The 26,977-nt window shown below is 39.5% G+C and overlaps 1 protein-coding gene across 2 annotated transcripts; it reads right to left on the bottom strand.

Annotated features, from left to right (window-relative positions):
* Positions 1 to 13,240: 13,240 nt before the first annotated feature.
* Positions 13,241 to 19,471, bottom strand: pdha1a (pyruvate dehydrogenase E1 subunit alpha 1a). 2 transcript variants are annotated; one of them, XM_063487552.1, is made up of 11 exons: positions 19,280 to 19,463; positions 18,117 to 18,185; positions 17,866 to 18,039; positions 17,548 to 17,674; positions 17,069 to 17,160; positions 16,813 to 16,905; positions 16,388 to 16,543; positions 15,952 to 16,023; positions 15,810 to 15,877; positions 15,287 to 15,395; positions 13,241 to 14,709 (listed from the first exon to the last, which is right to left on the bottom strand). In XM_063487552.1, the coding sequence occupies exons 1-11, from the start codon at positions 19,325 to 19,327 to the stop codon at positions 14,545 to 14,547; spliced, it is 1,173 nt and encodes a 390-aa protein (XP_063343622.1). In that variant the 5' UTR covers positions 19,328 to 19,463; the 3' UTR covers positions 13,241 to 14,544. The 2 variants fall into 2 exon arrangements, 1 of the variants encoding a protein (XP_063343622.1); XR_010095084.1 differs by lacking the exon at positions 13,241 to 14,709 and adding an exon at positions 15,579 to 15,729 and having other exon boundaries at positions 15,286 to 15,395; positions 19,280 to 19,471.
* Between the last annotated feature and the right edge of the window lie 7,506 nt (positions 19,472 to 26,977).

Below are 26,977 nucleotides of genomic sequence, written 5' to 3'. Positions count from 1 at the left end.
CAATTTCCTATTAAAATCAGGGACTTTTGAGCAGTAGTGTGTACTGTATGTTTGTATGTAACTGTGTCTGACCTGGATTTTATCACCAGTTTCAAATAAGAATTTTCTTTAAAGTCTGTCTTTAAATACAAATGAAGTTCAACTTTAGCAAGGCTCATGGTAAACTGGCCCTAACAAGTCCACTTTATACATGCTTATTAATCTATCACGCTTATCAGTGGCTCATGGTTGCTTAAAGCCTATGTCTGAACTTGACCACAGAGCCAGAGCATCATTCAATCCTACCTGCTGCCTATCTTGGCAGCAGCTCAAGGATGACAAACTCCACTTTCTCTGCATCAAGACAGCTCATAACTTTTTAACAGTCTCTCCTGATAGTCTCATATCATCTGCTCTAATCAATAACCGTACACTATAATTACAATGTAGACTACAGCTCAAAAGTCTGAGGTGAATTAGAAATGTCTTGTTTTCTGAATAGACTCACATTTGGTCTCATATTGAATCACAGCAATTAATCAAAAGAGTAAAAAATCATATAAATGCTTAATATTAACACTGATCACAAATCATGAATGATTTTGAATAGAATATCTACAGAAGTGTTCAGAGACCCATTTTCAGCAATAATCCCTCCTGTGTTCAGTGGTACATTGTCTTATCTAAAGCAAGTTTAACACATTAAAGCCAAACTTATCATTCAAAACAGCTTTTTAAGAGATTTTAGCACAAACTCAAACTATTGTGATGATTAAAGAAACAATAAATGTGTCTGGATCATCCCAGGTTTTGTTTTTAACCTCATTAAACCAAGTTTGCATTTTCCTCTAAAGGGGCTGCAACACCCAGCTGCACAAAACCTTCACTTTTTTAACAGTTTCACTCTTTGAATATTTTTCATTTCTTACCATCAGAATTCTCCAAAAGATTTTTAGAAGAAGATTATTTTCTTTCATGCATCACCAACTGAACCTTTTATGTAAACGTCTCAAGTTCCAACCTAACCTCATTTAATTTTGCTTAGCAAAGTACTTGTAACTCTAATAATTAGTAAGAGTATATTTCTTATCATCTATTGGTCTTCTGACCTGATAAACTTCAATTAACATTATAACACAGGAGTGATTGTCTCTAAAAATGGGCTCCTGCACACATGCAGACATTTTTCCATCACAACTTATGGATGATGAATGATTTGATTAAAGCTGTGAAAACATTACTGATAAACTTCATGTGATATTACATTAAAGAATGTCTCTCTGTCCTCATACTTCTATACATTCTTCTGTAATAGATAACTATACGCTATCATTGTAATCAATCTACACTACAGCTCAAAAGTTTGAAGTCAATTTTCATCTGGTTTATAATCATGTGATCGTTCCACACATCAGTGTCTAAGAAACGCTCATTTTTTTAGGTTGTCTATCATCAAAAATTGAGTTGATGGCAAACTCTCCCTAAAAAGTTCACTTTATTGCGTGCTCATCAATCTCCTCTACAGCTCAAAAGTTTGAAGTCAGTAAGAAACGTCTTTTTTTCTTAAAAAAACAAGATTCTTTTTTTTATTTTGTAAATTAGTTGTGAATGCAAATAAATATTATTGCTTAAAACTTGCATTGATCACCAATTATGATTGATGTTTTATCAAATATTAACTTTGTGTATGGATTACAACAATAATAGCAAGTGTGTAGATTATATTACCTATCCTCAGTTTATCACATTAAATCTCAGCTTACTAGTGACCCAGCAGTTTTTCCAAATACAGCCGCACTAACCAACATCATTTTTTCAAGTAATATAAAAATCATTTTTATATATTACCTTTTTAAACATCTGATTTTTCTTTCTAATGTCATTAAAACAAGTTTGCACATTTGTATAACAACAGTTGGACCTCCAGGTCTTTTAAGCTTTCAGTTTTTTTCTCAGTGTCACACATAGATTAGTTTTCGTCTCTTTCAATAAGAAAGTCGAATCTTCAAACACTAAAGCAATCTTTGTTTCTTTCAATCATTCCAATATTTTTCATCTCCTGTAATATAATTGCAGTTAACCAGGGCTTAGCTACTCTGATCTTCAGTGATTTTGGGGGTTTGGATACCTATTTTTTTCACAGGTGCAGAGCCTTTTTCTACTTTTTTTAAAAGTACCATTAACATTAATGTAGACTGACAAGTAACACAACATGTAACACAGTGATCAGTAGAGAAGAAAGAAAATAACCCATTTCAACATTTCTAGTTCAGATCAAAATTATTGTTCTGATTAAGGAAACAGTAAATTTGGCCACATTATTGTCCTGATCCTCCAATTTTCCCTTTCCAATGTGACTAAATAAAATTCAACTTTTTTTTTTTTTAAATAAAAGCAGATGCAGACCCAGATATTTCTGGCAGTAAGAATCCTCCAACAACCTTTCAAAAGAAACATTTTTTGTCTTTCCTCAGTTTTGAGACCAACTGAACCCACAAACCTGAAGCTCCAGACCCCAAACTAACCCAATTTAATGTTTCCTTAATCAGCACAGTAATTTGTAACTCTTTGTGTGTTATGTTTACTCACAGTTTTGATGCTTGCTTCTTTGACTTGATCCACGATTAGCTCTGCACCATCGCTCTGCTGTTTTCTCCTCATGCTTCTCCTTCATGCGTCCTGTCCTCAGATATAATCCAACCTGCCTCCTTGTTTCCTCCTTGACTTGTATTAGCAAAATTTCCAGTTAAATTAAGAGAAGTCCAGAAAAGTTTTCCTGCTTCAAAAGCTCTTCCAGTTGGCTGTCTTCTTGTCCTCCTTCAAATGTGCATTTTTCTACATTTGTATTTATTTGACTTCATATTGCCATGACAACACAACACAGAGCATCATGGTAGATTAAGGCAGGTGGTTCTCTCCTGTGCAGAAATGCTGGTGTTCCATAGTGATGTAAAAGTATGTTAATAATCTTTAAACAGACACTCACTGATCCTGTAAGAGCAGGAATTTAACCCTCACAGTCCCCATCAGTATCATTCATTCTGCTCTGCCGCAATGGTCACAGTGGCTGGTTTAAGTACGTTTGCCCCATAGAAATCCACTGATGTTCAGTGAGTCCCTTTGATACATATTTAGACCTTCATAATTTTCAGGGTGCATGAGTGTTATATCTCCATGTCATCCTAAACATTTTACCAACATGTGAAAGGGATACGTCCATAAGATTTTGATTTGTTTAATTTTAATTGAAACTTGTTTTATTCTGAATAAATGTGTGAGATGGCCCTCAGGCCTCTAAATCCACGTCCAGGTTTGGGTGACTACTTGGATTAGGGGAGTATTATTTAGAGCAATGTTTGTCACTTTGGTTAATTGCTCAACTCGGGCCGTTTTTGTTCAGTCTTTTTCTAACTGAACTTTCACATTTAACATGCTAACTGAAGCCTGTAGAGTCTGAGATGTAGCTCTTTTATTTTCTGTTTTGTACAGTCGGACTTAGGGGTGAATTTGCTGGGATTGGTGACTGTGTAGCATGTTTTGAATAATTTTCTTCAGAGTAGACTTTACGTGTAAGCTGATAGTGAATGAAAAAAAGTATAAAAAGCTGCTGTGGTTTTAACGTTCCAAGAGAGGTAATGCACATAATGCAGAGACGAGCGCACGGAGGATATCCAAATTCTAGGAAGGCAGCCTGCTGCTGTACACAGGCGGATTCTTCTCAGTCATAGTTCTTAACAACTTGACTGTTTTCTCAAACCACACAAAGAGTGCTGTTTCCATTCTGGGAAGTCTACTCATTGGTCTTCAAATTATAAGTAGCTATATATGAGCAGCTATATTAGCTTTGCCTTAACATATGTTAAATAGTATACTTTCCTGTTTTAAAATGTATGATGGCTCAAAAATTAAAACCCTGAATCATCACCACTTGTGTGAACTACAAGGGTGCCATCATTTTTCTTTTCAATCTGTTAAGTACCACATTTTACACACTGACCAAGAAAGGAAGTAAGCTCTTCATGGCGACCCCAGAAATTTTAATGTATCACTTTCTAGCATACGGCTGACACTGCTGGACATCTTACAGTGCAGTATAAGAGTCCCGCCACAAGGAGACACTAAAGGCTTTCAAACCAACAGTTTCTGCTTCCAAAGCGGCGCCAACAATCACCACCGATCATCGTACTTATGTGACATAGACGATGGATGCATGTTTGAGTTGATACATCACTTAAAGCCACCACTGTTCAGGCATCACATCTGTCCATTAGGTTTCCCTTTCATATACAGCATTTTTATCCCTGGTTACTAACTTTTTTGTTTTTGTTTGCTTGTTTGTTTGTTTGTTTGTTTGTTTGTTTGTTTGTTTGTTTGTTTGTTTGTTTGTTTGTTTGTTTGTTTGTCTAATGCTCTTGTTGCCCTGCTAAATAGGCTGTAGCCAACATGATTTATAAAGGGATTATAAAATCTAAGAAATTACTGCATTATTTTACCTACTCTTATTAAACTCACTTTCCTAAAAACTGATTGCAGCTTCTACTTTGTGATGTCAATGTTATGTCTCTAAATGATTTCATATCATTCATGGGAGATATGCATGACAAATGATAAGTTAACAAGTCACTGCTACCAGCTTAATCAATTCATTGGGGCGACCTGCGTGTTGTGTTGCATTGTCTGATTTGGTCATAGTGTGTAAACACCTTTAGAGGCCACTGTTGTATAGCTGCTGCAAACTGAATGTGCCCGTACCAGAGGTTATACTTAAAATGGCAGCTGCCAGGAAGTCTCTTTGGAAATTTGTGTTCGCCCTTTATGAAATAGATATGTTGTATTACAAGGTACTAATGCACCCTTGCATTGGTAAAATAAATTCTACTAGAATAGCTGATACTCCCTTACAGAAGATTTATTTTGACCTTTCTAAAGCCTTCTTTAAAATTTAGAAAATAAAATGAAAACAGGCATATCAAAACAAGCCTACTAGAAATACTACTCTGCATTACATCCTAACACTTGGCTAAATCCTAATATGTAATTCTGCTTTAATAGTTTATTACACTAAATGTGATTATGCACTGGAAAAAAAAAACATGCTGAGTTTACTTAGTTCAATAGTGGACATTGGTTGCACACAGATGTTTTGCTTTGGCACGAGCTTAAACAATTGAGTTGAATTAACACAAGTTATTCATATTCAATAAACCTGTGCAATTTGTGTTGATAAAATATGAATGAAACATGTTTTGGTGAAGTAATTTGAGCTCTTGGAATATTTTAATCCTTCACAATTTTCACACTTTATTCCAACACTATTCAGTGACAAACAAACAAAACACTGCATTTTTTGAAATATTTGTGGGTTTTTTCTTGTTTGTTTTTATACTACTTGAACACTAAAGTGACCCTCCAATGTGATGACAGTGCCAGCAGTGGCCCACAGCTCATTTAACGCTTTCTCCCAATTTGCTCATAACAGTCTCTCATATGTATGAACTATGTAGGCTATCTCTATTTTAAAATAATGAGTGGGCAATGAGAGCATCTCCCCACTGTGTACTTTACTGACAACAGGACAACAGGGAATACAGAGAACTGACTGAGGACTTTTTCCAACTGGTGCCAGCAGAACCACTTCCAGATCAACACTCGGAAAACCAAGGAGCAGGTAGTGGACTCCACCTACACCAGTGAACATCCAGAGAATGGGCATTAAGATAGCTGACTCATATAAGTGATCTGACCAATAAACTGGTCTGGAGTAACAACAGAGAGTCCATCTACACAAAAGGATAGCGACGGTTGTATTTGCAATAGGGCTGCCACGATTAGTCGACTAGTCACGATTACGTCGACTATCAAAATCGTCGACGACTGATTTAATAGTCGACGCGTCGTTTGAAGCTTTGTAAGATCACAAAAGACGCAGGAATAAGTAGTAGGATTTAAGAGTGTAATAACGGACTGAAACAGAAGATGGCAGCACTGCATGTACAAGGATGCCAGCTGCCGTTAAACCCCGAAGAAGAAGAAGTAGCTCTGTCCCAGAATTCATAGCGCAGCCCAGCTCAGTTTCCAACAATGGCGGCAGCTAGTTAGTTTTAATATTACTCTTATTATTCTTTCTGGGTTACAAAATAAACGTTTAATATATTTTCAGGCGAGAATGTAACTGTGTAAACCTCAAATATCTGCTCAGTTTATCAAGACACCACATATTTTCAAAAGCGCTCCGACGTTTTCGGAGACGTCTGTCAACCACTAGCTCGATAGCTAGCCGGGGGAAAGGCTCACTAGAGCCCGTGAGAACACCGGACTCCCGGCAAATGGTTTTCAAACCCACCGCCTTCTTTCGCTACTCAGGTTAAACATACATAAGTCACTTAGATAACTTAAAAATGTTATTGTTTGGCCTTTTTTTTTAGTATTTTATTTGTTCCTGAGTAAATCGGTTTGCCTGAGATTAAAGTTATAGTTTTTACACAGCTGAATAAACGTCAAGCAGACAACTGGTTATCAGAAGTGTGAGATGCTCGAGAATATACTCCGGTGTCCCGTTATATTTTAGATAGCAAGGAGTTTATTAAACTGCACCGAAACAATCTGCAAATTTCATTAAAATTTAATAAACTATCATCTTGTCTTTATTTTTAGTTAGCACATACTTTAAACACTTAAAGCTGTAAGCTAATGATAGTTATATAAGAGCAGATGCATGCTGGTGCAATAAGCTGTACGTTTTGCGTCCAATGGATGCATGATCTGATTAGTCGACTAATCGCAAAAATAATCTGTGACTAGTCGACTATCAAAATAATCGTTTGTGGCAGCCCTAATTTGCAACAGAGAAGTCTTTTGGAAGGGAGCAGGGAGAGCTCCTGAAGACCTTCTAGGACTCTTTGGTGGTATTGTCCATGCTATGGTGTGGTCTGCTGGGGACAGGAAGAAACTGAACAGGTTGATCAAGAAAACTAGCTCTGCTCTGGGATGCCCTCTTGACCCAGTGGAGGTGGTTATCTCTGTCAGATAACAGCTCCCACCCCATACAGGTCACTCTGACAACACTAAGCAGTCCCTTCAGTGACAGGCTGCTGCACCCACAGTGTGCAAAGGGGACATTTTGGAGGCCTTTCCCTCCAGCTGCTGTCAGACTGTACACTGCACAACAGCAGTGAATGTACACCACATATGCACACACTGGAGTCTTTACATATATCAGTGTGCAATACTAAATACCTGCTACTATTAACACCCAAACACTGCACTATGAAATGTTTCATTCTTCTTCTAATAGTAATCTGTATTATTGCATCATATATATTGTATATGTATGTATACAGATATATAGAGATAGATGGATATAGATATAGATCTATAGACTTACATATATAAGTACATATCTATTTCTTAGTCTATATTTCTTCTATTTTTGCATTATTGCTGTTAGATATGCTGCATGTGTTCATTTGTTCCTGCCTTGTGTACTCTGCTGCTGTAACCATTTGAATTTCCCAACTCTGGGACTAACAAAGGTTATCTTATCTGAAATGTATCTAAAGCCAGCTGATATCTGGCTGCATTTTCTGGTGAGCATCCAAATCACACTGGACTGAAGTTTACACACTGTATAATGCCTGATTTCTTGTAAATATTTAACGATGGCCTTATGAAATATATATTGATAAAATGTTTACCAGTCCACAGTGAACAATGAAAAATAAAATTAAAACAAATAATTAAAAACACTGAAAAACACTCACAAATATAGTTTTTTAGAGATGACGCATTTGTCTTAACCTGGTTATGCTGTACCATCCAGATGAAGACGTGAGCCAAAGAGCCTTTAAGTTTCATTTAATGAACTTACCTTTTCCTACATATGAGAAATGATCTGGTGTGAAGTAAATCAGGTTTTGTATATCTGTAGCCTCAGATGAGCATGAAATTTCAGTTTTGACCTGCTTAACAGCAGTCTCAAATATTAAAGTCTTGGTGTTACAAAATCAATTAACGAATGCAGCAACTGAAATATGACGCCAAAGGCCACTCTTAATACAGACAGATGAGGATGTGCCTGAAATGTTTGTTAAAACAAATAACTGGACCTTACTAGGTAAGCTCAATGTTCTCACTGTCACATGGAGAAATAAATGTTTTTTCCCTAATAAATATACATTCATTTTAGGTCTAAAGTGTCTAAAATCTGCAGTTTTGGAACTTTCCATGTCTGATAACAAAATTAAAAAACAAACAAACAAAAACACTCCAAAAAACAAGTGATACATGTGATGAAAGACTGGCATAATTTGATTCAAAAGACTTTATTTGATATTCACATACTGTAAGCAGAAAACAGCTTTAACAAATCAAACTTTGTGGAAAGGACTAACACCAAGCTTATCCATCTTTTCCTGAAAAGAAAAACTAAAAAAATCAAACCAAAGTAATAAATTACAGATCTATTCAGCTGGATATAAAAGTTAATGTTAACAGTACCAAATTTATGGAACACACGTCATGTGGAATAAAAACTGTCTCTGGCCTGAAATGGTTAAAAATAAGGGTGTAAACCTTTATTGTTTTGATGGATAGAAGTGTGTGTTATACGAAACCATTTTAATGAAAAGAAAATCAATTCTGAATCAGTTCTATACACCATAACACTGTTGTTCTGCATTCACAGACAATAGAATAATAACATAAAAAAGCAAGCATAAAAACTGGGTGTACAAGAGTTGCACATAAGCAAAACACTTGTTCAGCACAGTAGAAACTTTTCACTTCTGAGTTATCAAATATCCCTTTTTTTCATTCCAGTGAACAAAGTCATTAAGGAATCATCTCAGCCTTCATTTAACAAGCAGTTCCCATTAGTAAGTCAAAGGTATGTGTAGCCCAGAAAAAACCAATCAGAGCCTACGCAGGCCGCATTGACCCTGTCAGGCAGGAAGTGAGGTGAAGGCGCATGGTTCTCCCGGGTTTTCTCATCTCAGCAACAGGAGTGGAGGCATCTGCTACTCGAATCCAGAAACACAGGGACGAAAGAGAGGAAAAACTCAGAATTGAGAGGAAAGAAAGCCAGCATACTTACCTGCTGGACGTCCGCAGTCGAGTGGCTGGATGAAGGAGAGAAGCAACGTCGGCTAACCACTCACCGTTCATCCGGAGAGCTGCTGCAATTCCGACACTAGTGTGTGTTCGGCTTTGTGAAACAGAGCAACGGTCAGGGTTTTTGGAGAGGACAGGAAAAGTCCGAGGACCAGGACGAGATTCTGGTAGATGGCAAGCCAACCACGTTGAGGACAATTCACCCCAAAGAAGATACACACTCATACATACCTTCCAATTACACTCACAAGGACCTTTGAAGTTGGCTGTTGTCAACATAACTTGAATTCTTAAAGGGCCCCAACAAGTAAATTTATTTTGTTTAAGTGTGCACACTATTTATTTTCATTTTTTATACTTTCTTTCCTGTACAAATTGGACACTAATTTTTTCCACTTTGTAAAAATACAAGAGTGGCTACTCAAAAGTTATCAGCACTGTCTCCGAGTCATTATTGCTTCTCAATACTTTGGCTCCTCACGAATTTTGTGTCTTCTGATTTTGGCCAGGGTCTTATTACGAGCCCAAATAGTTATTGTGCTGTAATTCACACCTTTACGTCTCTAAAGTTGGTTACATATGGCATACAAGAGTTAATGGACACATGGCAACACTCTCTTGCCATGTGTCCACTGGCTCCACACTTACTACAGATGGGTCGCCCTTGTTCATCCCACTTATGCCGTGGCCGTGAAATTTGTTTTGTCGCTGGGGGTGGCTCAGACACTTCAGCACATCTCCTATACTGAGAGGAACTAAAGAGCTGGGAGCTGGACATGTCTGTTGCATTGGTGCTGGTCAAACAAATTCTCTCAGCTCCTCCTGAAGAGTATTCTTGACATCCATAATTTGCTCCTTCATTTCTGCGAGAATCTCCGCTTTAAATGTATCTTTCCAATTCAAGGTATCCTGCCACTTTAGATCTCCTTTTACTATGGCACAAGCAGAGTTTTCATATGAGCTATGCAAAGCATCTGCTTCTGATTGCAAAGCCTCTTTACACACCTGTTCAAATGAGAGAGGTCATGTCTTAACAGACATCGGAGGTGAAACCTGCACCGGGTGTATCTCGCTCTCTATGAGCCCCAAGACAAACTGATCATGCATGTACAGGTCGGCACGGGTCTTGTGGCTCTTTTATCTGCAGGCGATGACTTATCTCCCTTAAATGTAAAGTGAACTTTCTAATAGGCTCTTCTGGCCTTTGTCTGCAGTCATAAAACATGGCACGCAAGGTACCCACAGCTGTTTTGTCCCCATACAGTTCTTTAAATTGAAGAAAGATCTTATCTGGCGTATCCCGCTCCACTGGCTCCAAAATAAGAATTTCACGTTGTGGTTCTCCTAATGCACTCAGCAGAAAATCACACTGCTGTTCCTTAGACCACTTTTGAGCATGGAGCATTGCACTAATCTGGCTCTCCCAGTCTTCATAATTAGTGTTAAGGCCACAAAATTCTGGTACCCAAGGTGCACCAATAAAAAATGGTGACACCATATTAACGGTTTCAGATAGTTCATCACCCATATTGATCAGTCTAAGGCAGGTGGTTTTGTATGCTGGTCAAAAATCCTGTCGACAAAAGCCAAATATTACGTACGGCTCAAAATGGCTCCAGTACAAGAACGTAGTAAGCTCTAATACTGACCAGTAAGAAACCACCAAACTCACACTGCAATGGGGTACACAAGATTTAGTTTTCTTCCTCCAAGTCAGACTACTGGCTGAGGACACAAGTCTGGCCTGGAATCCAAGGCCCAAAGCCACCAGGGTCAGGATTGTCAGCCTGGTTACAGACAGGGAAAGGTGGTCACTCAGAAGAACAAGTAGCCAAAAACATATCAATCCTACATCTTCCTGAGAAAGGCTTTCCATCCACTTTATCAGGCCTGGCGTTTGTTAGAGGATGGGTCTCTACACCAGATTCTGGGGCTTCCACTCTCAAATTCAAACTTCTCCAAATCTGGACCAATTTCCTTTCCTTGGGCACAGAGGGTCTCTAAACCAGTCTTTTTGTCCCAGCAGATCCACATGAATCCTAATTAAAACGAGTCCTCCCCCCAGCATCATTAAATGGTAAATGGCCTCTATTTGTATAGCGCTTTACTTTTTTTTTTAACACTTTATTTAAAGTATACAAAATTACATACATATAAAATTTACATCCACATAAAATTTATATACACATAGAATTACATATACAAAACCATGATCACATACCATTCATTAAGGAAAGAGGGAAACAAAGGAGAAAAATCAAGCATCTGAGTAAACTAAACACTTAAACTTACAGTTTCAATACATCCCAAGGGAAAACTTTTCCAAGTTTCAGGTCCACTGTTCTTCTTTTCCGTAGATCTGTAATGATATGTTTACTCACCACATCACTACTTATCATCCTTTGTTCTATCACTCCTTTGGCACGGGTTTTCCAAATGTGTGTGTTTATTACACACATTATTAACCAAAAGAGTCTCTTTTTGTCTTCACCCATTTTTTCTTTAAACAAACCATATTTAACTGCTTTAATGTTAACATCAACATCATAACCAATCTCTGTCATCTTCTGCCTTATCTCAGTTGTCCTATAACAGTCCAATAGTAGATGTTCTAAGGTCTCATCTTCATCACAGTCTATCATAGGACATTTCTTGGTTGTAACAAAACAACTCCACTGAACCACTGCCCTCACAGGGAGGCGCCCGAGTGAGATGAGCCATACCATATCTCTCATGTTTTCGGACAATACTTTGTCTTGTATATTCTTAACTATCGACAGATTCTCGTCTTTATCTACGTACTTATATTGAGTTACACCTTCATTTTTAATTTCATTAATTTTTTTATAAATATTTTTCGTATTATCTTGGAGAATATTTAGGCTATAATGTTCCCATTGACTTGATAAATCTCCAAACATAAGTCTGTGGTATGGTACTCCCGCTCTGGCTCTGCCTCTTTTTTTGTTCCACAATTCCTCCTTCCCTTGGACCCACGGGGCTATGGAAGCCCGTTTCCGCCACTAAAGAAAAAAGAAAAAAAATCCATAACTCGAAATTTCGAGTTATTTTCTCGAAATTTCGAGTTATTTTTCTCATAATTTCGAGTTGCTAAGTCGAAAATTTGAGTTGCTAAGTCAAAATTTCAAGTTACTAACTCGAAATTTCGAGAAAATAAGTCGAAATCTCGAGAAATCTCGAGAAAGAAAACTCGAAATTTCGAGTTAAGTATCGTTTTTTGGGGTTTTTTAGTGGCGGAAACGGGCTTCTATACATTAGAGACTTTGTACATAAGAAGTTTGCAAATTTTCCAGATACTTCCCAACATCCTGTTTAGACTCTTTGCTGAAGGTCAATTTATTAAACAAAAGAAGAGTATCAATGATATATACTCAGATAATGAATGAAATCAATCCTTCTGTTAATCAAATAAGGGAAGAATAGAGTAAACATATGTTGGTTTCATTCTCTGATGAAGATTGGGAGAAAGCACTCCATAAAAATTTGATTGGTAAATGGACTGATTCTTATATAGCGCTTTTCTACTCTCCCGGAGTACTCAAAGCGCTGTATACAACATGCCACATTCACCCAATCACACCCATTCTCACAAGCACTTTATCTGTACTTAGTGCTTTCTAACTACATTCACACATTCATACTCCGATGGATGCATCGGAGAGCAACTTGGGGTTAGTATCTTGCCCAAGGATACACAACTATGGGCAAGTCACTACCTCCATCCTATGTGCAATTTATATGCTAATGGGAGTAACTGCTTATAATTCCTCACAATAGAACACAATGGTTGACTAAAATGGTTTAATGGGAGAGAAGATGCAAAACGTGTATTTAAATTTGCAGCTAAACCCAGTTACACTGTTAAATTCTCTTGGACTGAGGTGTTAAACAGCTTCCACAATAACAATTAGCTTTGGAAGGATGGTATTTTAGTTGGAGTTCCCCTTGGAGAATCAAGGCCACATTGGAGCTTTTTTGGTGGCAGATTTGCCCAACATCTTAGAAAATAATTTTAAGCCATTTTTGCAGGGTTCAATACTTTTTGTGCTTTATTGGGGAAATGCAACTAAAGTGTTAACCCACACAAGCTGAGAAATTTTCCATGTTTGCAAAAAACACAACTGACAGTAAATTTGACTGTTGACTTAATTACTTTATTGTATGCATTTCACACAGGATCCAATACCCTCCCTAAGTTGGCAGTGGTGAAGAGCCAAAACATGTTTAACCATGGTGCATTGCATTACTGAAAAGTTACCTTGACCTCTTTACTCTGTTTACAGAATACACAAATAGCATTACAAAATCCCTTTATCAAAGCAACTCAATGTTTCCACAGAGTGTTTTACATCATTCCCCACCTTGTAACAGATTCACTAAGAATTTTAGCTTTAGGCATTGAAGCCAACAGTTCAATATGTTTCTGTAGAAAGTCCTAATCTCCCAGTACCCCTTGAAAGAGTTGCAGAGTTCTTTAAAAACTTGCATCAATAGTATGCAAAGCAAGCCAGTAGGGATAGAAGCGTGTTGATGAGTCACTGAAGTTACATCTGATCACACAAGTTACAAAGCCAGAGGCACAGTTGCATGAACTTGCCACCCAATGTTAGGTTTTCAATTTTCACTTGATCATTTCATTTCTAGTTCACCCACATTTAGTTTAAGCCAAGCCTCTAAAAATGTTTGGAGACAAGCCACCAAATCTGAAAAAGAACTCAGGATCATGTGAACACAGACATCTGCTCAACTCGTGAGTCAAATTCAGCTTTCAGATCTACCAGACCCATTCATGTAGATTAACATTTTGAACAGTTACAATTTGCAGCATTTTTGAAGACAATTGAAATAAAGACGCAAGCAAATGTCTCAAGTTGACTTCTTTATCATGTACATTTAAGTATAAAGAGCACAAAGCCATGTTAAGGTCATACAGCCTGTGTTTGACACAGTGAACACTTACAGCACCTCAAAAATTACCAGATCAAATAGCAAATAATCCACTACATATTCACATGGAGTCAGATTTACAGAGATTTAAGGAATAAATATGCCTCAAGAAGTCTTAATAAAAGGAAGTCTGCCAGAAACTGTGATTTTAATCACGAAACATTTCTGGCTAAAAGTTAAATATGGTGAAGTGGATAAATGCAGGTCTAAATTTTAGATTGGCAACACTGATAATGTTTTAACATTTCACTGTAGCAATTTCAAGACTTGAGGTAGAAAAGTGAATCTGATCTCCAATTCTTTTTGTGTCAGTTTAAACCAACACTTCTTTGTAAAAATGGCCCCAACTGTTTACTTAGCTCTAGAAGTCGATTACTTGCTGATGCTTAAAGCTCTGGTGATGAGGCACTAGTTTAAAGTACATGGCGTGTGCATTAAGGAAAGGGGGTGGGTGGGTTATGATTGTAAGAGGGAGGAGAATCAAGAACTTTAGCTAACAGACTTCAGCTTGGCCCATGGGTTTGTGCCGCGCACCTCCAAAGACGGCATGTCGCAGAAGATGTGATTGCACAAGTCTTCCAGTGGGGGCTCTGGGTCTGTGGTGGCAAACTGAGCTGCATCCTCGATTTCCTTTCTCACTTCTACATCAATTTCCTACAGATAAATAAGGACAGTTAGACACTGCAGCAAAGAACGTTTGGTCAAACCAATAGAAACAGAGAATAGACATATTTTGTTTACCATCCTACTTCAAATGGAGAAGGCTACTAAAGCTCATAGAAGCATGACTCTAGCGCGGTAACTAGCTTGTGCCCCTCGTTCCATGGGACTATGTATTTTTCCCACCTGTTTATAAAGACTTTAGCATTGTTCTGTCTCAAATGCATTTTCCAGTCTATGAATGCAATTTTCCTCAAAGACAAGGGATGAAACCTGGAGGATCTCATCCTAAATTTAGCTGTAGAATTTTACACTATTGTTAAAGAGCAAACACTTTCATTACCCTCACCTCTAAAGCATGCTGTTCACTTTCACTTGACAGACTAAAGCTAACCCAAATGTCAGTATGCTTAGTCAGAATGATCTTAAACTCACTTGGTTATTAAGTTGTTGCAGTATCACTGTCTTTTAATACCCAGTTACAAAAACAAGGACTCTTGTTTGAGGCTTCCAAATTGTCAGAAGTGCTGGCTCACAGAAATGTGATTTCTATATGTGAAGCATTTCCTACCTTGAGCTCCTCCACGCTAGCCATGTTGTTGCTGAGCATGCGGTCCTTCAGCATGGAGATGGGGTCACTCTTACTGCGCACTTCCTGGATCTCCTCACGTGTGCGGTAGCTAAAAGGGGAGAGGGTGCAGGAAAGTTGGAGGGATGCACTACTGTTGCTATCAAATGCACTTTGAGGATTTAAATTGTTTTGTAATATTACTTTTGACAAATTTAGGCTCATTTTGGAGAAACCAGTGCCTTTAAAATTTCTGTGATTATTTCTATGCAGATTCAAATGAAATTCAAATTACTTTGAGGTGTGAAGTCTATCAAATAAAGAAATCTGACAGAAGATACTGAATCTCAATTCATCCCTAGGCTGTTGTCAGGTCACTACAAAGGGGGTACATGGAGACTACTAAGGAGCAGAGGTAAGGGGCACAGGCACAGTGAAGAGAAAATCTGTAAGATTAAACTGTAGGTGAGAACTTTAGCCACTTTAAGTTGTATCAATTTAAATAATCAAGTAGCTAGTCATTTACCTAACACCAGGATCGCTCATGCTGTGTCCATGATAGCGGTATGTCTGGAGTTCCATGAGAATAGGACCCTGAGCAAAGGACAAAGAAGTTAGAGATCCGAGTCGCATTTCCTGCACACGTCAATGTGACATTTTAAACGTACCTTCCCAGAGCGACAGTGATCAGCAGCAAACCTGGTTGCTTCCCGGACACAGAGAACATCCATTCCATCCACCTGTGCACAAAGTTACTGAGTATTTTTCTTTAATCTTATCTTACAAAAAGTAATAAACTGACATGGTCAACATGCAGATTCTACAAGTTTATGGTAGCACCAAACACATTTGAAAGTGTTTACATTTCACGAACACATCACTCCAAATAGCATTTACCACACTTCCATCTAGTGTGTATTCAAGGTTTAGGCATTCATTTGTAATTTTGATTGAACAAACCCAAATTGAATAACTGTTATTTCGATTGCTAACAAATTGTGCAAGACATCAGCTTCTGTCAAGTGTCTGTTGCTCTGCAACAGCTTAAAATGACAGATGCAGCTCTACATGTAAGAAATGTGCTCAAGCATGCCAGACCCCTACCCTCAGACCAGGAATGAACTCTCCTCTCTTGAAGTAATCTGTGCTGGCTGCAGCTCTCTCCACTGAGGTGCCCATGCCATACCGGTTGTTCTCGCAGATAAAGATAACAGGCAGTTTCCAGAGAGCAGCCATGTTGTACGTTTCAAAAATCTGGCCCTGTGAAATATACACAAGACTTTAAAAGGGTGTCCTGTAATAGAAGCCCAGTTACATCAGTTTAGATTCTCCTTTGTACTAAGGCCATTTATTATCCTTTAACACTTCCCAGAATTTAGTTATGTTGTGCATTTAGCACAAGTTTGCTCAATTCCCATAGAACAAGATTAAATCTGTCTGTGTACTGCAAAGTAAAGTAAATACTGGCCAGTTGTAGATCCAAATGTGTTGCTCTTGAACCTATTTGTGTAAAAAAAAGCTACACATACCTGGTTGGCAGCACCATCACCATAGAGACAGACACACAGCTGGTTGTTGCCCTGATACTTGCAGGCAAGTGCTACACCAGCACCCAAAGGAACCTAGAGAAGTCCAACATTGAGTAAACGTCAGTGTTAAAGTCTAAATGTACAAGTGTCAGTTCAAACCAATGACATCTTGTAATGCAATTAGATGATCGTAAACCATGGAAGGCAGAAAGATCAGCAACAAATTTAAAGCAAAGCTGCCAAATGTTATATTTACCTGAGCACCAACAATTCCATTTCCACCATAGAAGTGTTTACAGTACATGTGCATAGAGCCTCCTTTGCCCTTTGCAATACCACCTCTTCTGCCTGTGCATGAAAAAGATATTAGGTGATATTAACAAAAGCATTTACAGCTCAAAGTACATCATCTACTGAAATTTGTTCCTAGGTTCAGCCAGACTAAATAAGTTTCCTAGAACCTTAATCTCAGGGACTAGAAAACCAAGCTGAAGCAGGGCCAGCAACAAATGTGTCCCGCCTTCAGTCAATTAGGGAGACATTTCTAGTGTCATCATTTTAGAACTTCAATATTCTATGTCTTGGGCTCAACAGCTTCCCTTTTGGGAAAATAAAGATTCAAAACCTGTCAAGTTACTCCAGCAGCAACTGAACAGTTGCCGCTTTTCACAGGGGAGTCAATTCAAAAAGAGTTCCATTGTGTACTGATATTTAATGTCTTCACCAACAACTCACCGGTTAGCTCAGCCATAATCTCCTTCACAGTGCCTCCCCGGGTGTAAGTGTAGCCATGGGCACGGTATGCCGTGATCAGGTGGTCTGACAAGTTAATTGAGGCTTCAATACCAACAGCACAAGCTTCCTATAATGAGAAAACAGCTTGACATGTCTGGTCCTAAAGGGAGATTTATTCTGAAGAGTAGTCAATAAATGTTTCATAGGGCAACACTTCAAAACTTCCATTCCTCCAAAAAGTTTAAGATCCTTGCCAGATATTCCGAAGTTTAAACTACCATCCCTAACTTTCATTGTAGATCAGAAAAATCATCCAACCTGGCCATCATACAAGTGGCAGAACCCTCTGATGATTTTCTGCTTGTAGAGCTGATCTGCCTTCAGCTCCATACGCCTCATCGTCTGCATGGTGCGGTAGTACTGCAGACCCTCATCACGAGTCAGAACCACCTGAGTGGCAGGGCCCTCATCCAGCTTGAAGACGTCACATTTCTATAGAGAAGCAAATACCCATGAGTCAAACTGCCAAGTGCCAGTCTGTGTTCACGACATCACAATTTCAATCTTACCTTTATTTCAAAGGTAGCCTGGGTCGTGAAGTCAGCATATGTGCGTGCTGACATAATCACTGCAGCCCCCTGTGAGAAACAAGTATGCAAGAGCTTTTAATCTATAAAAGCAATTCATGTCACATTTTGAGACAACTACAGAGATCATATAACTCCCAAGGCACTCATTTTAACAGAGTGCCTTCCCATTAGTCTGTTAAATGCTTCTACTGGACTTTTCATTTTAGCCCTCATCCCATTTACTGCAAAGGTTCCTCCCCCAACCAGCCATTATTATAATTTGTCCTTCATAGGACCTGGTTTATAGTTAAATCATTCACTGAATAGTCTTTAAATGGATTGTAACTAAGTTTCCAAAAGTTTAAGTTGTCATCTGATTTAAGTTAAGTTCATAACAAAATGGACTGTGACTGCAGAATGGACATGTCATTGCAGTTTTTGTTGTTAAAGCTCTTAATATCGGTAGCACTTTATAATAATGTCAGACTATTAAGCATTAGTAAGGTATTAGCACGTGCTTAATTCATCGTTTATATATTGTTACTCCTCCTTAGTATGTAATTTATAACATTTATAAATGACCATGTACACCTATCATTGCTGTACATGCTGTAACTATGTACAGCTATCACTGTTACTACATGACTGCTAGTAATAATCACAATCACAGTCATGATAAGATATCTGTATTTATGAATGGAATACTAAGGAAGAGTAATGCTATATAAATGATGAATTATGCACTTGCTAATACCCTATTACTACCATAATAATGCTTACTTCTGTGACCTTATTATAAAGCGCCACAAAAATATCAAATACAGTTGTTTTATGTTTCGGTTTTTTTCAAGCTATTGGCACTGAATCTCATGTTTAGCCAAAGACTGATTGTTATTAATGCTAGCTTTCACCCTTCCTTTAACAGTTCCCATTTCCAGTCATTTAAACATTAACTAAGTAGTTACTGACTGTCCGCTGACATTCAAACTTTAAATCTGTGCGCAAACTTTTACCGTGTTAGCTAATGAAGCTATCATTCAGGCTTACAAGGTCAGAACAGCGATGACAGTTTTGTTTTGGGTCGACTGGCGCTCTTCGCGAGACTACATTTTGCAATGTTTAGCTAAGTCCGTTTACGGAATAAAAAAAAAAACAGCACTTACATTCCGCTGGGCACTGGCTCTAAACACATTCGAGATGATGGCTAGCATCTTTCCTGACCTAACCCACCACAGAACCGTCCTAATGTCAGGATGTGTCCTTCCGGCTTGGGGCTTCTTCGCTGTCTTAAATATCGGCAGATAGAAAGCGCAACTGCCGACAGCGGGCTGTGTTCGAAGTAGAGGAGAGGCGTAGTTGGTGGTGAGTGTACGAAATGCAACACTGATCAGTGGCTATTTAATAATATAATTTCTTCGACCCCCCTATATTTGACAAGGACGAAGACTTTAGATGTGCGGTGGTGATGGCAGTATGAAGCCTTCTGAAGCATTGAAGCTTGTATTGAAAAAGGGTTCATTACCCGAAGCTTTTCAGCAAAGTCTTCTTTGGTGCCATCTTGTGGCCAAAAGTATGAAGAGCAGCTTGAATCTAAAATTCAAACTGCTTTAATATGATTGCCGAATCTACAGAGCTGAGTTGACACCTTTCTGTGTGATACCACTGTGGTGATTTTTTTTTTTTTTTTTTTGGGGGGGGGGGGGGGGGGGGGTGATGTTATATCTATTTGATTAACAAATAATTTGGATGAATAAACCTTTGTTTGAACATGTGCCATAGTGTGGTCTCCCTTTGTTTGACCTTGGGGAAATTTTCCAACTGAGGAATAATTGTATTAAAAATGTAAAGGTTAATGATAAAGAGGATATATATATATATATATATATATATATATATATATATATATATATATATATATATATATATATATATATATTTATATATTTTTTTAAGAGGCAGAAACTATTCTAATTCATTTCCAGCAGCAAGAGCTCCTTGCTGAAGTATGTTTTGGGTTTATTGCCTAAAGGATGAGAGAATATGTGCCAAAGCCCATGAGATACTTTAAATGTCAAGACTTTGGACACATGGCAGTTATATGTAAGAAGAGTTGCAGGTGTGATTGTTTTGGAGGGGTTCATGAGTTTGGCAAATGTATCGTTGGAGTTAATTGGAAATGCTGCAACTGCAGAGGTAACCACAGTGTAGCTTTTTGGGGTTATGAAGTGGTGAAAAGGGAGTTTAAAAAATGCTCCATCCATCAGGCTGTATGGAGCAAAGAGCAAACGAAGGCAAGAAAACGGCTGGATCAAAAGAAGGAAATGAAAAAATATAAATAATAGCAAAAGCTGCAGAGCATATGTATAGGATATTTCTGTTAATTATACTCATTCCCCCAATGTAATGCCAGAAGTTTGATGGACAATTCATGCCAGAAATACAAGAAATTTAATGGAGATAAGAAAGAAAATCATATCAGGATTTAATTTGTGTCCGGTAATTCTGGCTTAAATCAAAATTTGATTCTTTTTTAATTTATATGACTATGTGGCAGTCTCTGTAGACACAGAGAAGAGGAAGGAAGGGGAAGATGTGTCCCCTTTGTTCAACAATATAGTTAATATAGAACTATGAGTGGGAAGTGAACAGTCGTATATTGTTGTTAAAAGTTGGGATAAAAGGAAAGAATATGTGATAACAATATAACAATAAATTTTTGCAAAAGCCAATTGAAAGAAATTTCTGAAAACAAGTGATAAGTACTTGGCACAGGTTAATAACGAACTAAATGTGGATACTCTGGACTAAATAAAATAAAGCAAAGTATAATATTAGTAACCAAAAACTTTATTCCTAAAAGTAAAGGAAATGTATGATGGAAATGTATCAGAGTGGATTCAGGGTAGAAAGGAGCACAATGGATCCAGTATGTGTCAGGAGTATCGGAGCAGTTGAGACGCATTTTTTCTAAACACCGGGTCTCTGTGGCTTTTAAACCCCAAAACACGCTGCGCCAAAAACTGGTCCACCCCAAGGATCGGGTCCCCCGACACAAACAGAGTAACATAGTGTACGCTGTTAAGTGCCAGGAGCATTGCCAGGATTTATACATCGGGGAAACCAAACAACCTCTGGCAAAGCGGATGGCACAACACAGAAGAGCTACCTCGTCAGGCCAGGACTCTGCAGTCTATTCACACCTACAGGCCAGTGGACACTCTTTCAAGGATGAGGATGTACACATCCTGGACAGGGAGGAACACTGGTTTGAGCGTGGAGTCAAGGAGGCCATTTACGTGAAAAGGGAAAGACCATCTCTGAATCGAGGAGGGGGCCTAAGGGTACATCTTTCGCCATCTTACAATGCTGTGATTGCAGCCATTCCCCAACTCTCTGTGAATGGTACTCATGACCATTGATCAGTGGTCTTTGATCAGTGGGTTTTGGTCAGTGGTTGTTGATCAATGGTCATGAGAATTTGCATAATTATGATTAAGGAACTGACCTCCCAGCCCATTGTTCCTTCAGTGGGCTGGTTTCAGTCATTATGCAAATGTTCTGTTTATAAGATTGAGGAAACCTGCAGTCAGCTGAGACTGAAGAAGTCACTTGGATGAGTGACGAAACGTTTCTCCCACAAAACGCTACGTCCAGATGAACAGAATCAACTTTTTGGAGAATGGATCCAGTAGTTTGCCTTGAGCATGATGTAAGGAAGGCTCAAGTGAATCCAGAGACAGTTGCTGCAGAGTTCTTTGATATTAAGAAAGCTTATGACATGCTATGGAAAGAGGGACTGCTAATCAAGATGCATTTGCTGAATATTGGAGGAAAGATGTTTAACTGGACCAAGGACTAGATGGAAGAACAATTTTAAAAAATGGGTACTGACCTATCAGTTCAATGTATAGTGGGAAATGGGATTCCTCAGGGGAGTGGATTAAGTCCGACCTTGTTTTCTATTATCATAGATGATATATTTTTAAATACCAATGGATATGGAGAAGTCAAAAATACTGAGCAGATAATAAAGAAAATCCATCATGGAATCAAGCAAGTGGAAAGGTGGGGAACAGAATGGGGATTCAAATTGTCAGTAGAAAAGAAGGGACCGGTCCCATCCAACTACCGACCAATAACCTGCCTCAGTACTACATGGAAGCTCCTGTCAGGCATCATATCGGCTAAGATGAACAGGCACATGGGTCAATACATGAGCGGGGTACAGAAAGGGATTGGCAAGAATACCAGAGGTGCAAAACACCAGCTACTGGTAGACAGAACAGTCAGCCGAGACTGCAAGACCAGACTGACCAACCTGTGCACAGCCTGGATTGATTACAAGAAGGCCTATGACTCAATGCCCCACAGCTGGATACTGGAATGCCTAGAATTGTACAAGATCAACAGGACCCTAAGAGCCTTCATCAGGAACTCAATGGGAATGTGGTGTACAACACTAGAGGCCAACTCCAAGCCCATAGCACAAGTCACCATCAAGTGCGGGATCTACCAAGGAGATGCTCTGTCCCCACTGCTGTTCTGCATAGGCCTGAACCCCCTCAGTGAGATCATTAACAAGACTGGCTACGGATACCGACTACGAAACGGAGCGGTTGTCAGCCACCTCCTGTACATGGATGACATCAAGCTGTATGCCAAGAGTGAACGAGACATCGATTCACTGATACACACTACCAGGCTATACAGCAATGACATTGGAATGTCGTTCGGACTGGAGAAGTGTAGTCGGATGGTAACAAAGAGAGGGAAGGTAGTCAGAACTGAGGGGATTGAACTACCAGAAGGCAACATTGCAGACATAGAGGACAGTTACAAGTACCTGGGGATCCCGCAGGCAAATGGGAACCATGAAGAGGCCGCTAGGAAAGCTGCAACCACCAAGTACCTGCAGAGGGTCAGGCAAGTCCTGAGGAGTCAGCTGAACGGTAAGAACAAGATCCGGGCCATCAACACCTACGCCCTGCCCGTGATCAGGTACCCTGCTGGGGTAATAGGCTGGCCAAAGGAGGAGATAGAAGCCACTGACATAAAGACAAGAAAGCTCCTGACCATGCATGGAGGGTTTCACCCCAAGTCCAGCACCCTGAGGCTGTACGCTAAGCGGAAGGAAGGGGGCCGGGGACTGGTGAGTGTCAGCACCACAGTCCAGGATGAGACAAGAAACATCCACGAATACATCACGAAGATGGCCCCAACTGACAGCGTGCTCAGTGAATACCTCAGGCAGCAGAAACCCAAGAAAGAGGAGGAAGGCGAGGAACCATCATGGAAGGACAGGCCCCTGCACGGTATGTACCACCGGCAGATAGAGGAGGTGGCTGATATCCAGAAATCCTACCAGTGGCTGGACAAAGCTGGACTGAAAGACAGCACAGAGGCACTAATCATGGCAGCACAAGAACAAGCTCTGAGTACAAGATCCATAGAGGCTGGGGTCTATCACACCAGGCAAGACCCCAGGTGCAGGCTGTGTAAAGATGCCCCAGAGACAATCCAGCACATAACAGCAGGGTGCAAGATGCTAGCAGGCAAGGCATACATGGAACGCCATAACCAAGTGGCCGGCATAGTGTACAGAAACATCTGTGCCGAGTATAACCTGGAAGTCCCGAGGACAAAATGGGAGATGCCCCCAAGGGTGATGGAGAATGACCGAGCTAAGATCCTGTGGGACTTCCAGATACAGACGGACAAAATGGTGGTGGCTAACCAACCGGACATAGTGGTGGTAGACAAACAGAAGAAGACGGCTGTAGTGATCGATGTAGCGGTTCCGAATGACAATAATATCAGGAAGAAGGAACACGAGAAGCTGGAGAAATACCAAGGGCTCAGAGAAGAGCTCGAGAGGATGTGGAGGGTGAAGGTAACGGTGGTCCCCGTGGTAATCAGAGCACTAGGTGCGGTGACTCCCAAGCTAGGCGAGTGGCTCCAGCAGATCCCGGGAACAACATCGGAGATCTCTGTCCAGAAGAGCGCAGTCCTGGGAACAGCTAAGATACTGCGCAGGACCCTCAAGCTCCCAGGCCTCTGGTAGAGGACCCGAGCTTGAAGGATAAACCGCCCGCAGGGGCGAGATGGGTGTTTTATATATATATATATATATATATATATATATATATATATATATATATATATATATATATATATATATATTTGAGCTCTCTCTCTATATATATGTATATGTATGTATATTTGAGCTCTATTTCTGTTGTCTGTGTTTTATTCACACACTCAGGCTCTGTAGTCCAAGCTACTTCTGATTAGCTCATTAACCATCAAGCTGCAGTCAGGCGCCCTGGTCCTTTACCGCGTTACACCTCATTTAGAAAGCATACTGAAGTGGGCAACAGTATCAAGCTATCTTAAAGAGGCAGGGCATCCGAGGGCTCATTGAATGGTTAGTGACATTAAATGACTACAAAATCCTACAGGAGGCAGTAATGCACCCACCCAGCTGCCATCAAGAACCAAAGAAGAAGAAGACGGAAACGAAGACGAAGAAGGAGAAACTCAGGTTCCATCGAAGTAAATCTGATACCCTGATATCCTCAGTTGATCTGTGTGCCCTGATAGCTGGGGTGTGTTTTATTGAGTACAGTGTGTTAAATTATTACGAAAATTGCTGCATGGGCTTAAATATATCTATCTACACAATGACACCATGTTTATTACTCTCGTTGCAGTGGTGGGGTCCTTGAGTAAAAATATCTCAGTTTAAGTATCTTTTACAGATACTTAAGAAAAAGAAAGAAAGAAAAAACATATTAGAACTTTTCTGATGAGGCATTGATGGACATGCTTATCAAAACTATGGATGCCTATAAGACTAAAAGGTTATGGGTTTTTATTATAACACTTACTGATTTTCCTAAATCTTGCCTCTGATATATACCTTCCATGTAATAAGTATTAATAAAAGACTAATAAAATAAAGTGAAAAACTAAACTGAAACAACCATGTAAAAAATGAAATAAAAAAAAAAACTAACTAGAAAACACAAAGCTGTATTAACTCTGGGTCACACGCTGTTAGTGATTGCTAACCAAACCTGTTTGGGAATTTCAGACAAGGTTGCACCGCCATCCACTAAAAGGAGCCAACCCATCCATCGTTGCTGCAATTTAGTTACACGGACCCCCAACTAGCTGCAGAGGCCACAGTTGTAACAGTGCACTCTGATGGATTTGAAGTCCTGCATCTCTTGTCTTAATTTCTCAACCACAGGTTTCTCAGTAGCTCCAGTGGCCACTTCTGGTGTTTTGGACTCAGCAGCCCATAAACTAGGCTCATAATCACCTGAAACAAAATTCAGTATACATAGATCCCCTTCCATCATATCACAGGTGTTTTTCTTCTAATGCTGGGTACACTCAAGCAAAAAAACAGATTTGTAGAAGCCACAAGCAACATGTTGATTCCTGCTGCAATGAAGCCATCATCGCAGCTGAAAGAAACATCTAGCCTGGTTGGAGCCAGTCAAGTCACTATCTAACTGTTGAATTGGGGCCTGATCGATGAGCTGGATCAGCTTTGCACAGGACAGGAAAGGCTTGTGAAGTCAACCCTTGTTGTCTTCCTCTTGATCCACATCACCAGATATCAGAGCAACTAAAAAGGATGCATGCACTGACACCATTCATAACCCTCACAACCACTTGGTGGATCAGCAGTGAACAAGTTCTGCAGTGTATCTGGATGACGTTATTGTGTGAGGCTGGACTTTCTATCAGCATTTGTCACATTTATGATGACCTAGCCAAACAATCTTAGGCTGACCTCAAGGTTAAGCTAGCTAAGTGGAATTTATGGTCTTGCCAGGAACAATAATTGAGCCACATCATCTCAGTCAGGAGTGAAGAAGCTTGCCCTGCAAAGGTAAACATGCCAAAGAACCAGACTGAAGTCATGAGCCCTTTTGGGCTTTGTGGTTTATGTTCATTAACTCACGGAGAATGTGAGATGTTGTCACCTTTTTCATCTGGGGAATGTAGTAAGTGATGCAGCGTGTCAGGGAAGGGCGTGGAAGACTGCAAGTGAATGCCATTCAGACAGTCACAGAATGCATAGGAACCAATGACTGAAAGAAAATAGCAGACTGAATAGAAAAGAAAGGAATAGCCCTTTATTGAACAAAAGAACTCATCTGATGCTCCACTTTCCAGAGATAAGCCATTCAACACTTAGTGTGAAAAAGCTACCTCTTGATTCAGAGGAAGTTAACAGTTTAATCACTAGGACAACAACTTTGTTGCATCTACAAAAGAACTGGTGAATGCATGGCGATTGTATAGATTTTTTTCACATTTTTTGACTGGTTGCAACTTGTGGTGACTAAATGGTTTCCCAGAACTTGGAGATGTTATGCCCTCATGGCCACTTTTGACATGACAACAATCTTCCTGATATGGGGGACCTCTCTGCAGTCACTCCAGAGAGTTGTCAAAGGTTTGCAAATACTATCTATCAGATTTACAAATGCAGACAGATTGCCAAAATGTTGCCATCAGTCTGAATGAACCTGTCAGTGAGCACCAAGTGAGGAGATCCGACTCAACTGGCTGTTCTATTCCAATAGAGCAGGAAGGGTGCTGAGAAGAACTGTAATAGATAAATGTGAATTTCTGTATCCAGACAGAGACAGATGTGTGATTTTTAACTGTTTGACACAGTTCATTGCTGTATTATCAGAAACAGATTGCATGGAATTGCCAACTTCACCACATTCAGTCTCAGACTGGTAGCAGACTGGCTCTGTCTTATGACAACATTTATGGCAGGTTTTAGCGATGGTGCACTTGACAGTGTAATTTTGCAACAAAAACAACACAAGTGA

The sequence above is a fragment of the Pelmatolapia mariae genome, linkage group LG10_11 (assembly GCF_036321145.2).
Source record: "Pelmatolapia mariae isolate MD_Pm_ZW linkage group LG10_11, Pm_UMD_F_2, whole genome shotgun sequence".
Taxonomy (NCBI): domain Eukaryota; kingdom Metazoa; phylum Chordata; class Actinopteri; order Cichliformes; family Cichlidae; genus Pelmatolapia; species Pelmatolapia mariae.
Note: the sequence above shows the minus strand (reverse complement) of the source record. Positions and strands in the feature narration are given on the sequence as shown.

What these genes read in the sequence shown, in the direction of transcription:
- pdha1a (XM_063487552.1), bottom strand. Translation starts at nt 19,327, where the DNA reads ATGCTAGCCATCATCTCGAATGTGTTTAGAGCCAGTGCCCAGCGGAAT. An exon ending in ATGGAATTGTTGGTGCTCAG is followed by an intron (nt 16,906 to 17,068) that starts GTAAATATAACA and finishes GGACTTCTCTAG; the next exon opens with GTTCCTTTGGGTGCTGGTGT. An exon ending in ATCACTGTCGCTCTGGGAAG is followed by an intron (nt 15,878 to 15,951) that starts GTACGTTTAAAA and finishes TCCTTTGCTCAG; the next exon opens with GGTCCTATTCTCATGGAACT.